Here is a 15009-nt window from a genome sequence, read left to right on the forward strand (position 1 = left end):
AGAGGCGCCGGGATGAGAGGCAGGGCGGGACTTCAAACCCAAGGGCAGGCCGAATGCGGGTTGCTGAAGTCAGAATCCCAGCTATTAGTGGACTCGTCTCGTCCTTTCGTTAGTTTATTCACTCGTTCATTCGCTCGTTTAAATATTTACTGAGTGTTATCAAGGTCCCGGTGCTCTTCCAGGGCTGGGGATCAGCAGCGAGCAAAGCAGAGCCCCTGCCCTCTGGTTGCTCATCCTCTAGGGAGCTAAAGCAGACCTTGAACGACGGGTCACTCCTTTCTTCCAACCCTTGCTTGGCTCCCCATGTTACTCCGCATGAGTCTCGGGGCCTGCAAGACTCAGGTGACATGCGCCAGCCCCTCTACCTGCCCTCGTGGGTTTCTCACCGGCTTCCTCTGCTGCAGGCCCTTCTGGATGACCCTCAGCGTGCCAGCCATGCGTTCGCATGAGTCTTTGCATCTGCTGCTCTTGTGGGGAACACCTTCCCCTCGCTCGTGGGCAAGGTGCTCCCTCACTTTCTTCAGGCTTCTGCTCCAAGGGCGCCTTCTCAGACACAACCCTGTCTTCTAGGTCCTGAGCTGCTTTGCCCTCTTGCCACCTGCCTGGATGCGCTTCTCTTTCTCTTCCCTTTGCCAGGTCCAGCTCATCCTTCTGATCTCAGTTTAGGTATCCCCACCTCAAGGTAACAGTCACAGATTCCAGGAATTAGGGAGTGGAGTATCTTTGGGGGTGGGGTGGGGGGGTGAGACATCATTCAGCCCACCGTATCTGCTTTCTGATGTCTGCTAATTCAGTGATTCTTAGATTAAATTAATATCCCCATTGTCTTAGGCTTGTTCAACCTGTTTTTCTGTTGTTATAAGATGAAAAACATCTAGACTAATCCACTTCCCACACAGTAGGTGCTAATAAATGTTTGCATGGAAAGTGGGAAGGGGGTTCACATGTCCCGAGTGTACACAGTGCGCACAGCACACAGTAAGTCCTCAGCAAATGCTGAATTAAATTGGCTCTTCTACAATGCAGACAAATCCAGGTTATTCCCCCACGGTTCCAAGAGGTGAAGTGACTGATTAGTCACTAAAGGTGCACAGGGAGGGTGGGAGGGCTTCAGGATTAGAAGTCCCCTGTGTCTGACTCCAGGAAATGCATGCTTTCCCTTACATCAGGGCTTTACAACCTGGACACTGCTGATATTGTGGGCCAGACAACTCTTTGTTGCGGGGGCTGCCCTGTGCATTATAGGTTACACAGCAGCATCTCTGACCTCTAACCACTAGATGGTGATAGCACCCCCCAACTCATGACAACCAAAAATGTCTTTAGACATTGCCAAATGCCCCTGGGTGGCAAAATCTCCTCGTCTTGAGAATGACTGTCTTCCATTATGCTGTCCTACTGCGGGTAGTGACCAAAGAGGGGCTGTTTCAGCTGGGAATTGAACTCAGGTGTCGCACAGGGCAAGGGAGAGGCTGAGTCCATGCCCTCGAAGTATTGAGGTGGAAATTACTCTTACAGTATCTATTGATATTTACCCTCTGTTTTTCTAGTGAAAATTTTCAGCTGGGGTTATTGCTTCCAGAATAAAGACTACATTTCCCAGTCTTCCTTGCAGCTAGCCATGACCACATGAAACATTCTAGCCAATTAGAGATGATGTGGGCAAATTCCTAGCTGTGTCCTAAAAGGGGAGTGTCACACTCCCCTTCATTGCCTTTTCCCTGGTCTTGCTGCCTGGGATGTCGACCTGGTAGCAACGCAATCAAGGAATCCTTGGTCTCAATATCAGGGAGCAGCTGTTTTGCCTGGTCTGCTTATGCTCAGATGTTACTAGAGAAACGAATTTTGTTCTGGTTTAAATCACTGTTATTTATGAGTTTTGTTAAACTTGCCAAACTTGTATTCCAACTTTTACAGACACCCAAGCTAGCCACAGTGTGGAAGGAAAAAAGGCAGGAAAGGGGAGAGGAGGCTATACATGGAGGCGGTGTGGCTGGGTGAGCTCAGAAATGCTCTGGGATACCTTCTGGGAAGTCTCTGAGTTAGATTTTGAAGATTGTGAAAATGTGGAGCGAGGGGGGGGAGGGGGAGGGCACTTCAGAAGGGACTGCAGCAGAAGCAAGAGCCTTGAGGAGAAACTTCGGCAAGGCCTTGAAGGACAAGGAGGGTCTCAATAGGCTGAGAAGAGAGAGGAAGATTCGTCAGAGGGGAACCCAGTGTCAGGTGGGGTATTTCACCAGGTGAACTGAAACCAGGTGCAGGGATCCTGGAGTTTGTAATGAGCCCTGGGGGACATCTGGAGGCTGGGATTGGAGACAGAGAAATAGTTGGGGAGCCCTGGCCCCTCTCTGACTCAGGGTACCTCTCTGGAGTTGACCCCTCACCCATGCCCCATGCTGCATGCTAAAATGAGCACAGCTTTGCTGGGCCTGGGGTTTTGATGTTTTCTTGCCCAGCTCTTCTCCAGCGGGCAGCCAGGGCCACCAGGAGTGCAGCCAAGGTCACTGCCTTCAGTCCCAGGACCACAATCGTGAGCACAGACAGGAGGCCTGGGGGATACAAAGGAGAGTTCAGGAAGGACCTCAGGTGAGCCCTTAACAGCCCACACTTAGTGCTCCCTGTGGGCGAGGTTGGGCTCAGCTGCCCATAACCTCTGGGGCCACATTCTTTCTATACTGGCAGAGGAGATCCAAGTCCTCCCCTCCCTTTGTCCCAGGCCTGAAAAGGCCTTGCTCAATATCTTACCTGTACCTTTAATCATCCTGATGACCTCCCTGACCTCTGACAATACAGTAAGTTTTCATTTAACATAATCGATTGGTTCTGTGACTAAGTAAAACATATGTGTAATGAAACCAACTTTAGCATAAGCTAGTTCATATAAACAAGAGTGAACTTTCCTACGGCATCTTATTAACATTATAACGAAATGATGGAAATGGCGTCATCCAAGGACCTGCTATAATAGAAAACTACTTTCATTTATTGGCTGCTTGGCTTCTCTGCCTCAGGTCCCAAGCTAAGCACTTCCTAATTGCCTAATATAATCCTCAAACTAATCTTGCAAGGCAGGAGAGCAATGCGATTTGTATAGATGAGGAAGCAGACGCAGAGTGGGGAAGTGATTTGCTCAAGGCTACACGTGTTGAAGAAGTGATGGGCTCCCAAGAATGGGAGGAACAGGGTTGAGCATCAGGGAGGGCAACCTGGCAACCTCTATTCCCAGTTCTCCCAGTCATCAAGTGCCCCTGAGTGCTAACAGGTGCTGTGACAGACACAGTTCTGGGCACTCAGCACATGTGACTCATTGGATCCACACACAACCCTGTGAGGTAGGCTCTCTGATTTCCCGAAGCCCTCAGTTCAGAGAGCAGGACATCAGAGATTCAAGGAGTGAGGCACCCTGCCCACAATCTCACAGAGAGATAGGGGCTCAATCCAGGAAGCCTAGCTATAGAGCCATGTGCTATTTAGCACTGTTATGTACAGTTTTACGGTGTAATCTTACAAGGAATCATGGGCAGTCCACTACCTCTCAAACAAGACTGCCCATTGAACATTTAGAACTGGCTGTGTCTCTGATTGAGCTTTAGCAAGGTTCTCTGGGTTCCCGGTTCTGCAGTTGAGATGGAGTTCTAGGAACTTTCTTGGTGGCAGATGGGCCCTAGAAGGGACCGGTCCCTTCCCATGGCTAAGCCATCTTTGCCCCACCTTTGCCTGTGGGGTATTGGTTAACTCCTTTGGAGGTAAGAACACTCACCTGACAGAAATCTCCTGGCTACATGTTGATTGATGACTTCTCTCTCTTGGGGAGAAGAGGAATTTGCTGCAAGGGAGAGAGGTGGTCTTAAATTCCACTTTTCTTTCTGTCCCACCACTTTCTGAGCCCTGTGCTTGGAGCTGGGGTCACCAAAATGAGTCTGCCAGTGTCTATCTGGGATGAGGGCTAGAAGTCATACCTAGTAGCAGGGACTGGTTAGTCCTGTTGAGCATCTCTGGGGTTGAAACAACGTCTAATTCATTGCAGTATCCATAGCACCGAGTACAGTGAAGAACAGTCAACAGGCATGCACTAGATGTTTGTTGAATTGTTAACTATACATAGTTCCATGGGACCCAGAAAGGGGAGAAATTAACTCTGCCTGGTAAAAGGAGAAGGCTTCACAGAGGAGGGGCTATTTATGCTGAGCTTTGAGGGATGAGCAGGAGTTTGACATAGAAAATGAGAAAACATTCCAGGCAGAGGCAACAGCTTATGTAAAGGCATGGAGGCTGAGAAAAGCTGGCTTGTTTGGGACATGGTGAAGAGTTCCTGCGGATAACCTCCCCTTTCCCCTAACATCTCCTAGACCACCTGTCTTACCTTGCACTCTCAGCCTGGTGCCCTGTCCAGACAGGTATTGCCTGTTAATTTTCCTGTGAAACTTTACACAGTAGTAGGTGCCTGTGTACTCAGTAGAGACACCTTGCAAAAGAATGCTGAAATCACTGCTGGAGGCGTGGACTGCAGTCACGTTGGGCTGGGAGATGCCTTCGAAGTTGTAAATGGCTTCCCGGCTCAAACCAGCCCCCCGAAACCACCTCACGGGTCCAGGAGGACCATATCCAAGTACTGTGCAGTTCAGCAAGACAGTGTCTCCAGTGGTTGCCAACACCAACTCCTGGGGCTGGATGATCCAGAGGTGTGGCTGTAGGCTCTCAGCTCCTGAATTCAAAGAGAGGTCCTTGTTTCATTCTTTCTTTTTCCATCGTCCACTCATCTCTTCCCTCCCTCCTCTTCCTTGCTTTCTTCAATCAGCCACTCCCTCCTGTGTCCCCTCATTACTCAGCAGTTGACGAGAGGAGAGGGAGAGAGAGAGAGAGAAATCCATGTGAGAGTGAAACATTGATCAGTTGCCTCCCACATAAGCCCTGACTGGGGATGGAGCTGGTAACCTTTCAGTGTCTGGGATGGTGTTCCAACTACCTGAGCCACTCTGGCCAGGGCAATACAGAAGTCCTCAGTACTGACTTTGTGCTGATGCTAAGACTGGGGAAAATAAAGCTCAGAAAGACACACAAACGTCCTGCCCTGAAAAAGTTCTCAGTCTGGTGGTGGAGATGGTCCAGAAAATCCCTCTGAGTTTGGATATCCAGACGACTGCAGGACCAAGAGCAGGCACCAGCCACAGCTTGGAAGGAGTCAGAGAAGTCTTCCTGAAATGCTTGCATCAAGCTAAAATGAATCTCTCCCCACCCCCCACCTCCACCACACCCACAGATACTCTCCATGTCAGCAGTTTACAGAGTGGTTTCACAAACATCGGTTCTTCTGTTTCATTACCCAAATGACTCTTGAAGCAGGAATTGTGTTGCCTATTTTTCAAGTTAGGCACTTGAAGTACACAGATCTGAAGTGACTGATTTAAGAACACACTTCTATTGAATGACACATCCAGGATTTGGGTGTCCAGGCCATCACTGGTGAACTTACAGATAACATGACTGATTCCTTGGGGAGTGAGGTAAATTAAATGATCAGCCCCAGTTCTTGACTCCCCTGTGGTACATCCATATTCCTGCCATGGCCTCACGACGGCAGGTACACTTTCTTGTCTATTGAGTTTGAGCTGAGTCATGTGAGTTGCTCTAACCAACGGGCTGTTAGCAGACATTGTGCCAGTAGAAGCTTGAAATGTACTGGGAGTGCTGGGACTTGTCCCTTGTTCTGCTGCGCTCTCCATGAGAAAACGCACCCTGCCAGTCTGGGCCCTGGGATGAGACGTGTGGAACAGAAGCACCCCAGCTGCCTGTAATGTGTGAGTGAGATATACTAATTGCTACGTGCCATTGAGATTTTGTGTGTATAGCATGATTGTGGGTAAAAGTGACTGATGTAGAGAAACAGAGCGGAGCAGAATGTTATAACCCGCAGGGCCTAATACTCACCCTTCACAAGCACCGAGGTGCCCTCATCCAGCTGCATTTCCGAGTGTCCACTCAAGCCGTCAAACCTCACGCAGTGGTAGGTTCCTTCCTGCTCCCTGGTGACATTATGGATATAGATAGAATGGTCGCAATCAAGTGGCTCCAATGTCTGCTGGATCAAGGGTGTCACCCCAGGGAAGAAGCCGTGTCTGAAGTTGTAAATTTCCTGCTGGCCCCGATTGCTCACCTTGACCCATTTTATCATGGCATCAATGCAGGAGCCCATCACTGTACACCTCAGTAGGAGTGTCTCACCTTCTGCCACCAGCATGGGACCATCGGGTTGCAGCACCTGCCACTCATTCCCGTTGCTCTGCTCAGAGGCTCCTACAATAGAGGAAGAAAGACCTTGAGCTGGACAGGAAAGTCTTGGAGACCTAAGAGGCAAGCTTAACAGAAATTAGTCATTAGCTGACCAAGAACAATTGTTCAGTACACTCCAGGGGTGTTGTTGGAGATGGAAGTAAAAGAGGAGATGAGGCAACTGGCTGGAGAGAACAGAGCCACTGAATGGAGAACTTACAAATAATGGATGGCACTTGAGTGCTCACCATGTGCCAGGAACTGCTTGTATTTGTCCCTTCCAACGCTCCCATGAGGTGGGCAGCATCATTCCCATTTTATTTTTATTTTATTTTTTAATATATTTTATTGATTTTAGTGAGAGGAAGGGAGAGGGGGATAGAAACATCAATGATGAGAGTCATTGATCGGCTGCCTCCTGCACGCCCCTCATTGGGGATGGAGCCTGCAACCCGGGCATGTGCCCTGACTGGGAATCGAACTTCGATCTCCTGGCTCCTATGTGGATGCTCAACTGCTGAGCCACGCCCGGAGGAGCCATCATCCCCATTTTAGAACAGAAGACAATGAGTGCCCAGAAAGATTAGGTAATTTTCCCAGGGTCACCTTTTATGGGCTGAATGGTGCCCCCTACCCCCACAATTCATATGTTGAAGTCCTCACCCATGTACCTCAGAATGTGACTGCATTTAGAGATAGTCTATAAATAGGTAATTAAGTTAAAATAAGGTCACATGGGAGGGTCTTAGTCCAATATGACGGCTGTCCTTATAAGGCAGATTAGGACACACACACACACACACACACACAGACACGGAAGACCACATGAAGACATGGAGAGAAGACAGCCATCTACAAGCCATGGAGACAGGCCTCAGGAGAAATCAACCCTGTAGACACCTTCATCTTAGATTTCTAGTCTGTAGAATTGTGAAAAAATAAATTTTTGTTGTTTAAGACAGCAGCCTGTGGTACTTTGTTACCACATCCCTAGCAGACTAATTCATCCCCCGACCCCCAAATCTGACAGAGCCTCAATCCAAACACTTAAAGCCTGTTTCTGGAGCCCCTGGTCTTAATCCTCAAATATAGCAGAGAGAGTTTATGTGCTGTGGTGCTCATTGTAAGTGCTCTCCCGACTCCTGTGACTCCTTCAACAATGCTTGTTGATGTGCTGTGAAGCGGGTCTATTTGGGGGATAGGTCGAACTTTGAATTTGGCCTCAGACTAAGCTCAGAAAAAGAGGGTGGAAGCCACCTCTGGAAGTTCTTCTACACCCAGGTTATGAACATCATAAGCACCAGGACTCTATGAGGAGGGTCTATTTTACTGTCTCTATTTATGAGATGAGAAAACGAATGCTCAGAGAGATTTGAAGAAACTGGAGGTGAACCGTACACTCAGAACAGTCATGGCCAGGATTTGAATGCAGATCAGGTGACTTAGGAGTTTGCTCAACACAAGGTCATCAGCTTTTTGTTCTGAATTTCCCTTGGTTTGTGTTCCCATCAGGCCCTGGGAATAACTCGGTTTCACTCTAAGACATAAGCTTGCGGTACAGTATATCATGGTGTTTCTCAGTTGCGAGTGAGATGAGGTAGGGAAGTGAAACAAACATTCTCTTCTCTTCTAAGAGGATATGGGGAAGGGTTGTGAAACTCTAAATTCTTTTTCTGCTTATCTGCAGCTAGACGTGTACTATTAGCCTCTAAGAACTACCTCACAGTAGTGACCAAGTGACACACCATATTTAATCCTAGGGATGCCTTTTGTCCTCGGTGTCTTTAGTTCCAAGAAGTTCAGCAACACCCACCCCCAAAACCATTATCTGAATGAGTCAGATCTGTTCTCTCTAATCCTTTCTGGTGGGTCTTGCCCTGGCCTCAGGTAGTTTCCTCAAGTGTATGCACAAAACAGTGTCCAACCCTCAGCACAGGGTTGAGAATAGTGCCTGTGCCCACCAGCCAGACTGGAAGACCTCATGATCGACAGGGCAATGGGTAGACAACACAAGACAGGGTACTCTACCCAGAGAGATGGGCTCTGGTCTCACTGAACAAATCTGAAAAGCAAGGCCCCAAAATTATAAAAAGTAATAACATTCTATTGTGAGGTTTATAGAACTTGTATAAATAAAGTTAAGACAATAATAGAGTAAAGGCAGAGATGGGGGAAATGTTAGTATACTATCGCAAGGTTCTAATATTACAGTCATGCATCACATAATGATGTTTTGGTCAACAATGAACCTCATGTACTACAGTGGTCCCACAAAATTATAGAGGAGCAGAAAAGTTCCTATTGCCTAATGATATTGTAGCCATGGTAAGGTTATAGAGCAACATATTCCTCATGTGTTCATGGTGACGCCGTTGTAAACAAACCTGCACTGCCAGCTATATGAAAGTATAGTATATATCAGTATGTACAACTCATAATACTTGATGATGATAATAAATGACTGTGTTTCTGGTTTATATACTTACTATACTATACTTTTTATTATTACTTTATTTTTAATTAATTTTATTTTTTAGAATATATAATATTTTATATCTTTATTGATTTCAGAGAGAGGAACGGAGAGGAAGAGAGAGAGAAACATCAATGATGAGAGTCATTGATCGGCTGCCTCCTGCACACCCCCTACTGGGGATCGAGCCCACAACTGGTAATCGAACCATGACCTCCTGGATCATACATAGGTCGATACTCAACTGCTGAGCCACGCTGGCCAGGCTTTTTTATCATTATTTCTGAGTGTACTTTTTCTACTTATAAAATAGAAGTTTGCTCTGAAACAGTATGCCATGTTATGCCGGCAGCAGCCTCACGCATCTCATCTTTATTGCGTCTCTTGATGGCATCATTTTCTATTGTGTGTGATTTAATCTCATGTTGCTTTGTTCATCATGACCCCTAAATGTTCATACGACGACAAATTCACCTAATGATGTGTTTCTCAGTCCCTTTCCTGAATGATGCATGACTGTATATGTGAAATGGTATGATCAAAGGTAGATGGTGATAAATTAAAGATGTATAATTAAGTCCTAAAGCAACCACTAAACTACAAAATCAAGAGTTATAGCTAACAGCCAATAAAAGAGATAAAATAGCATTATAAAAATATTTAATTACCAAAAATAGACAGAAGGAAAAGGGAACAAAGAACAGAGAGGAGAGTAATAGATTTAAATCTGGTCATATAAATAGCACTTTAAATGTAAATGGTCTAAATATCTTAAGTACAAGTTAGAGATTGTCATATTAGATAAAAAAGTAAGACCCAACTATCTGTTGCTGATAAGAAATGCACTTTAAATATTAAAGGTGCAAATAGGTTAAAAAGAAAATGACAGAAAAACATATAGCATACTAGTACTAATCAAAAGAAGGCTGGAGTGGCTATTTTAGTATCAGATAAAGTAGACTTCAGAGCAAAAATTATCTCCAGGAATAATGAATGTCATTTCATAATGATAAAGGAGTAATCAAGAAGAAATACAAATCACAAACATTTATGCACCTAATAACAGAACTTCAAAGTATATAAAGCAAACCCAATAGAACTGCAGGGAGAAATAGACAAATGCACAGTTATACTCTGAGATTTCAATATCCCTCTTTCAATAGTTGATGGAGGACTCAGCACAATGTAAATGCTAAATATATTAGCTATCATTATTCAAGAAAACCAGCTTGGAGAAGTGAAGAGGTGCCTCAAGTTATAGCCATTGAACAAGGGACTATCTAGGTTTGGCCCCACAGCTGGGTCCCAACAAGGTCCCTTCTGGGGGTGACCATCCTGGAGGACCCAAGGTGTGATGAACAGAATCTAGATCTCAATAGGGCATGGGGCAAAGGGCCAGATGGGCAAGAGATGGAATGAGCCTGCTGAGAGCCAAGCATCTTGTGTGGTGGACCACAGTGTTCTGGACCCAGAGGCTGAGCAATACCCAGGAGCTCCAAGACTTTAGAGCTAAATGAGACTGATCTTAGAGGAGATATGCATATGCTAATAAGAGCCAACAGTTATTAAATCTTTACATTGTGCCAGGTATAGTTGACCCTCAAAGAACAAGGGTTTGAACTGTGTGGGTCCACTTATACGTAGATTTTTTTCAGCAAATACATACAGCACTATAAATGTATTTTCTTTTCTTTATGATTTTCTTAATAACATTTTCTTTTCTTTAGCTTACTTTATTGTAAGTATACAGTATATAGTACATATAACACAAACTATGTGTTAGTGGACTGTTTATAAGGAAGGCTTCTGGTCAACAGCAGACTATTACTAGTTAAGTTTTTAGAGAATCGAAAGTTATACATGGATTTTAATTGCATGGGGAGTCAGAACCCCTAACTCCTGCATTGTTCAAGGGTCAATTGTACTTATAGGTATTATGTCGTTGAAACCTCCTAACAAAGTCATGAAGTACCTCCTATGATTAGCCCTATTTTACAGAGAGGGAAACCTGAGGCTCAGAGAGAAGTTACTTAAAACAATTGGTGGTGCGATTTGAGCCTAGGTTTCCCTCGGGCTGGGCCAGTGCTGGCTCCTGGCTGCTCCACATGAATAGTTACATGGGCCCCATGCTTGAGCTGTTGCTGCCTTAAAATTTTTTTTTTTTTTTTTAAATATCTTTATTGATTTCAGAGAGAGAAAGGGAGATCGGCTGCTTACTGTATGCTCCCTACTGGGGACTGAGCCCGTAGCCTGGGCATGTGCCCTGACCCGGAATCAAACCGTGAGTTCCTTAACCACAGGTCGATGAATAATTGAACAAAGGACTTGCGTTTTCTTTTTGCACTGGGCCCTGCAAATTACATCAATGGCCCTGGGCTGTGCCTCACCATTTTTATGTTTAATTCTTCCAACATTTCTAGAGAAAGGTCCCATTAGCTGTCCTGCTTTGTAGAAGAGCCGTGGCATCTGACGTGGGCACACGAGTGTCCGAGCCAGAACCCACCTGGCATGAGCCCAGAGCCTGGAAGCTTAACTTCACTATGCTTTCCAAGAAGCTCTGCTTCTTCGGATACTAGGCCTGTGCTCTGCTGGGGTCAGGAAAGTTCTCAGCGCCTTCTTCCTACTCCACCTTGGTGGGTTCGAGCCCCATCAAGCACGCCAGAGCAGCTGGTGCCCCTCTCTGGGACCAGCCAGGGGTAAATTCTGTTCTGTCCCAGATCCCACTCACCTGACAGGACAAGGAGCAGCACCAGCAGCTGAGAGGGAGGTGAGTGGGCCAGGTGGGGAGGGGTGGGCATCACGGGGCACACCGTGCCTCCAGTGGAACCTGAGACTGGCGGTCTCTTTGCTTTCTGATGAGTGTCCGAGTCTGAAGTGGGGCCCGTGGGCAAGGCTGTGTCTGCTTCTTGAGGAGAAGGCTTCTTAGGGAAGTGTTTTGAACACGGCAAAATAAGACTGCTGATGCAAGAGGAAGGAGCCTGGTGGAAGGGGCTTCCTGCTTTTGTGTCTGGGCAGTGGTTCCTGTAATTACTCTGTCAAAACTTTAATGATTCTTTGCTACAGCCTCTGACCTCAGCACTTTGGGAGGGAGATGACAATGGCTGCCATAGTGTGTGCTCAAGTCAGCCAGACTTTGGATCAAGTATTGGGTTTGCCTCTTCCTGGCTGTGTGACCCTTCACACTCATTTGCCATCTCTGAGCCTTTGTTTCTGAGCCAAGAGTGGAAATGCCAGGTTATTGGGTATGTGAATGTTCAATGCAAAATTTTCCAAAGTAATGGTGCCAATTTATATGCCCACCAGTAGTGTAGGAAAGAGCCATTGTTTCTTTATTATTATTATTATTATTTACGTCTTTATTGATTTCAGAGAGAGGAAGAGAGAGGGAGAGAGAGAGATAGAAGCATCAATGATGAGAGAGTCATTGATGAGCTGCCTCCTGCACGCCCCTGACTGGGGATTGAGCTGCAGCCCCGGCATGTGCCTTGACTGGGAATCTAACCTTGATCTTCTGGATGCTAGATCGATGCTCAACTGCTGAGCCACACCTGGCTGGGCCAGACATAGAATTTTAGATTGGAAATAATTTTCCTTTAGAATGTGCAGGCATTATTCCTTGTCTTCTACTGTCCAATGTTGCCCTTAGACATCTCATGCTGATCTCATTACAATGCTACACATACAACTTGCCTTTTATTTTCAGTTATTAAAAATCATACGGCAGTCTCTTTGTCCCCAAAGCCTGCCTACCATTCTCTTGGTTTATTCATGGCCTTGTGGTAATAAAATTTTAAAGATCAAGAATTCTGTTGATGTATGTTCCTATGGTTCTGTCAAAGTAAATTATCATGCTCCTTTTTTACAGAGAAAACATTATAATCATTAATTCATCAATACAAACAGGCCTGAATTAACTACTGTTTCCCATGTCCCACTTGAAATAGTTGAGGAATTCTCAACTTATTTGAAATTACTGTTCCTCAGCTACATAATATCCTTAAAGAACAACCAAAAAAATTTTTTAAAAGGAATATACATTATTGAACCAATGCCAAAATTAATGTGTCTAGCTCACTGTATCAAACTGTACAACTTGGTCATAGTGTTGCTTTCTCTTTGATTGGTAAAGGTCTAATTGCACTTAACATCACTGTCCCTTCTATGCCGTCTACTCCCAGCAGCCCATTTTTCCCCTCCTATCATATTTATGTCATGAATATTGGATAACAGAGAAGCTGATAATTTGGGTTTCTGTGTCTGTTTCTAAGTGACCCATGTCTGGGGGCATCAAGAACTGTAAGAAGGAGCAGCAGGAACCTGTGGGCAGCAGGAAATGAGCTCCCAGCCTCCCAGACCACCATAGGCCCAGAGGGAGACAGCCCTTCCTACAGCATCTCCAGCACAGCCAGGGTGGTGCTGGCCCAGGGGGATGTTCGCTCCCAGGTCATCTGCCAGGTGGAACACGTCACCCTTCAGGCAGGCCCTCCTCTTCGTGGGACTGTCAACTTGTCTGAGACTATCCGAGGTAGATGCCCCTCACACCTGGCCCAAGCCCACACCTGGTCACTAACCTCCAAGCCTGCTCCTCCCCCTGCTCTCTGCTCCAGGCCTGGAATTGCCTGGAATCTAATTCCTGACAGTCCTTCCCATTGCCAGGCACATGGACTTGCCCATCACTCACCAGTGTTTAATGGCAGCTGCCAGGTAGATTCTACAACATGCCAAGCATGTTAGTTTCATCTACTTTACCTATAGCAACTCCACTTACTGAGCACCTGCTAAAAGCCAAGCTCTTATGTACTTGAGGACTTTCCATGTAGATATTCAGTTGTTCCAACTATTCATTATTATTATTATTTAAAAAAAAAATTTTTTTTTAAATATATCTTTATTGATTTCAGAGAGAGGAAAGGAGAGGGAGAGAGAGAGAGAGAAACATCAATGATGAAAGAGTCATTGATCAAGCCCACAACCCAGGCATGTGCCCTGACCGGGAATCGAACCCTGATCGCCTGGATCCTAGGTCGACACTTAACCTCTGAGCCACGCCTGGCCGGGCCAACTATTTATTATTTTTAAGCATCCAATTTTAAAATATAATAAAAACGACAATTTCTTTAAGGTGAAAAATTAGAGAACGAATGGACCATGGAACCAATACAGACATGCTGCTTGCGATTTTTACATTTTGAAAACATAGAAATAGTATTCTGAGGGGTTGTAACAATCTGTATTTTGTCAGGAAAACATACAGGCAGTTATTTGAGAGGCAGGACCTTGAGCAGTGAATTTTATGGAAGGCTGGGAAACTGCCTCCTGCAGCAGAGGTGGATGGAGAAGCCAAATATCATGGACGTGTCTGAGAACTTCTGGCTACTTTCAATGTTACAGAACGATTGAGTGGGTTTGCAAAGTCTTTATCTGGTCACCGGTCCTCCTGAAAATGACATTTCTGCTTCCGTTTTGCCCTTTGAATTCAAAACGGGCTCTTCTCTTTGGCAACATTTCAGCGAACATCATACAGAATTTAAAAGCAAAAATATTGGCCACAGCGAACTAGGACAAGAGATAATGAGACTAGTGATAGAAAGATGGAAAGCACCGGGAGACACTGAGGGAAAATGCGTGTGAGGAGCAAAGGCCTTAGGAATAGCCCACCTACCCTGGGGCATAGATGTGCGTGGGTAAAGACATAACCTAGCTCCTCTTACTCTGCACAGGTGAAGGTGGGACTGTGGAGGACGGCATGGCTGAGCACTGGTCGCCGTCGCGGCTCAGAGCCAACCTGCAAACACTGGGAGAGGAACTTATCTCCTTTTCCGCTTCCCTCCCTCTCTTGGCTCCAGGCACTTAGCGAAATCTCTGTGAATCCACAATGTGACTACCAAGCTGATGGAAGAGAGACTGCACCGGCCACGCGTGACAATAAAGACTGTCTTTACAAAAGTGACTTGAAAAAGCGCTACACAAATCCCAACCCACGACAAGCAGCAACAACAAACCTGAGCGAAGGAGGAGATTCTGATTTCTAGGTTTCCACGTTACATTATTTAAAACACCAGTTTTCAACAAGAGTTAGAAGGAATGGAAAACACAGAAAAGCATGGCTAAGTTCACAAGGAAAAGGAAATTAAGAGACTGTTTTGAGGGTGTCTGGACATGGGATTTCAAGCGGAAATAAAAAAATGTAACAAGAGAATGTAAAGAAAGCACTTGTAAAATTAAGTGTATAGTCAAACTCAGCAAAACACTGTAATGTGGTTTGT

General features: G+C 45.7%; 1 protein-coding gene across 2 annotated transcripts; it reads right to left on the reverse strand.

Annotated features, from left to right (window-relative positions):
• Window positions 1-95: 95 nt before the first annotated feature.
• SIRPB2 (signal regulatory protein beta 2) lies at window positions 96-11694 on the reverse strand. Of its 2 annotated transcripts, XM_081148253.1 has the most exons (5): window positions 11472-11694; window positions 5929-6294; window positions 4364-4705; window positions 3761-3826; window positions 96-2549 (listed from the first exon to the last, which is right to left on the reverse strand). In XM_081148253.1, the coding sequence occupies exons 1-5, from the start codon at window positions 11539-11541 to the stop codon at window positions 2404-2406; spliced, it is 990 nt and encodes a 329-aa protein (XP_081004379.1). In that variant the 5' UTR covers window positions 11542-11694; the 3' UTR covers window positions 96-2403. The 2 variants fall into 2 exon arrangements, with proteins under 2 accessions (XP_081004379.1, XP_081004380.1); XM_081148254.1 differs by lacking the exon at window positions 4364-4705 and having other exon boundaries at window positions 11472-11652.
• Between the last annotated feature and the right edge of the window lie 3315 nt (window positions 11695-15009).

The sequence above is a fragment of the Miniopterus schreibersii genome (assembly GCF_964146895.1).
Source record: "Miniopterus schreibersii genome assembly, chromosome: 10".
NCBI classification, from domain to species: Eukaryota; Metazoa; Chordata; class Mammalia; order Chiroptera; family Miniopteridae; genus Miniopterus; species Miniopterus schreibersii.

Excerpts from the sequence above, each read along its gene's own strand:
- SIRPB2 (XM_081148253.1), bottom strand. The coding sequence starts at position 11,541 with ATGCCCACCCCTCCCCACCTGGCCCACTCACCTCCCTCTCAGCTGCTG. Across the intron at positions 6,295-11,471 it reads GCTGCTCCTTGTCCTGTCAG|GAGCCTCTGAGCAGAGCAAC; the intron begins GTGAGTGGGATC and ends CCTCTATTGTAG. Across the intron at positions 3,827-4,363 it reads CACCAGGCTGAGAGTGCAAG|CAAATTCCTCTTCTCCCCAA; the intron begins GTAAGACAGGTG and ends TCTCCCTTGCAG.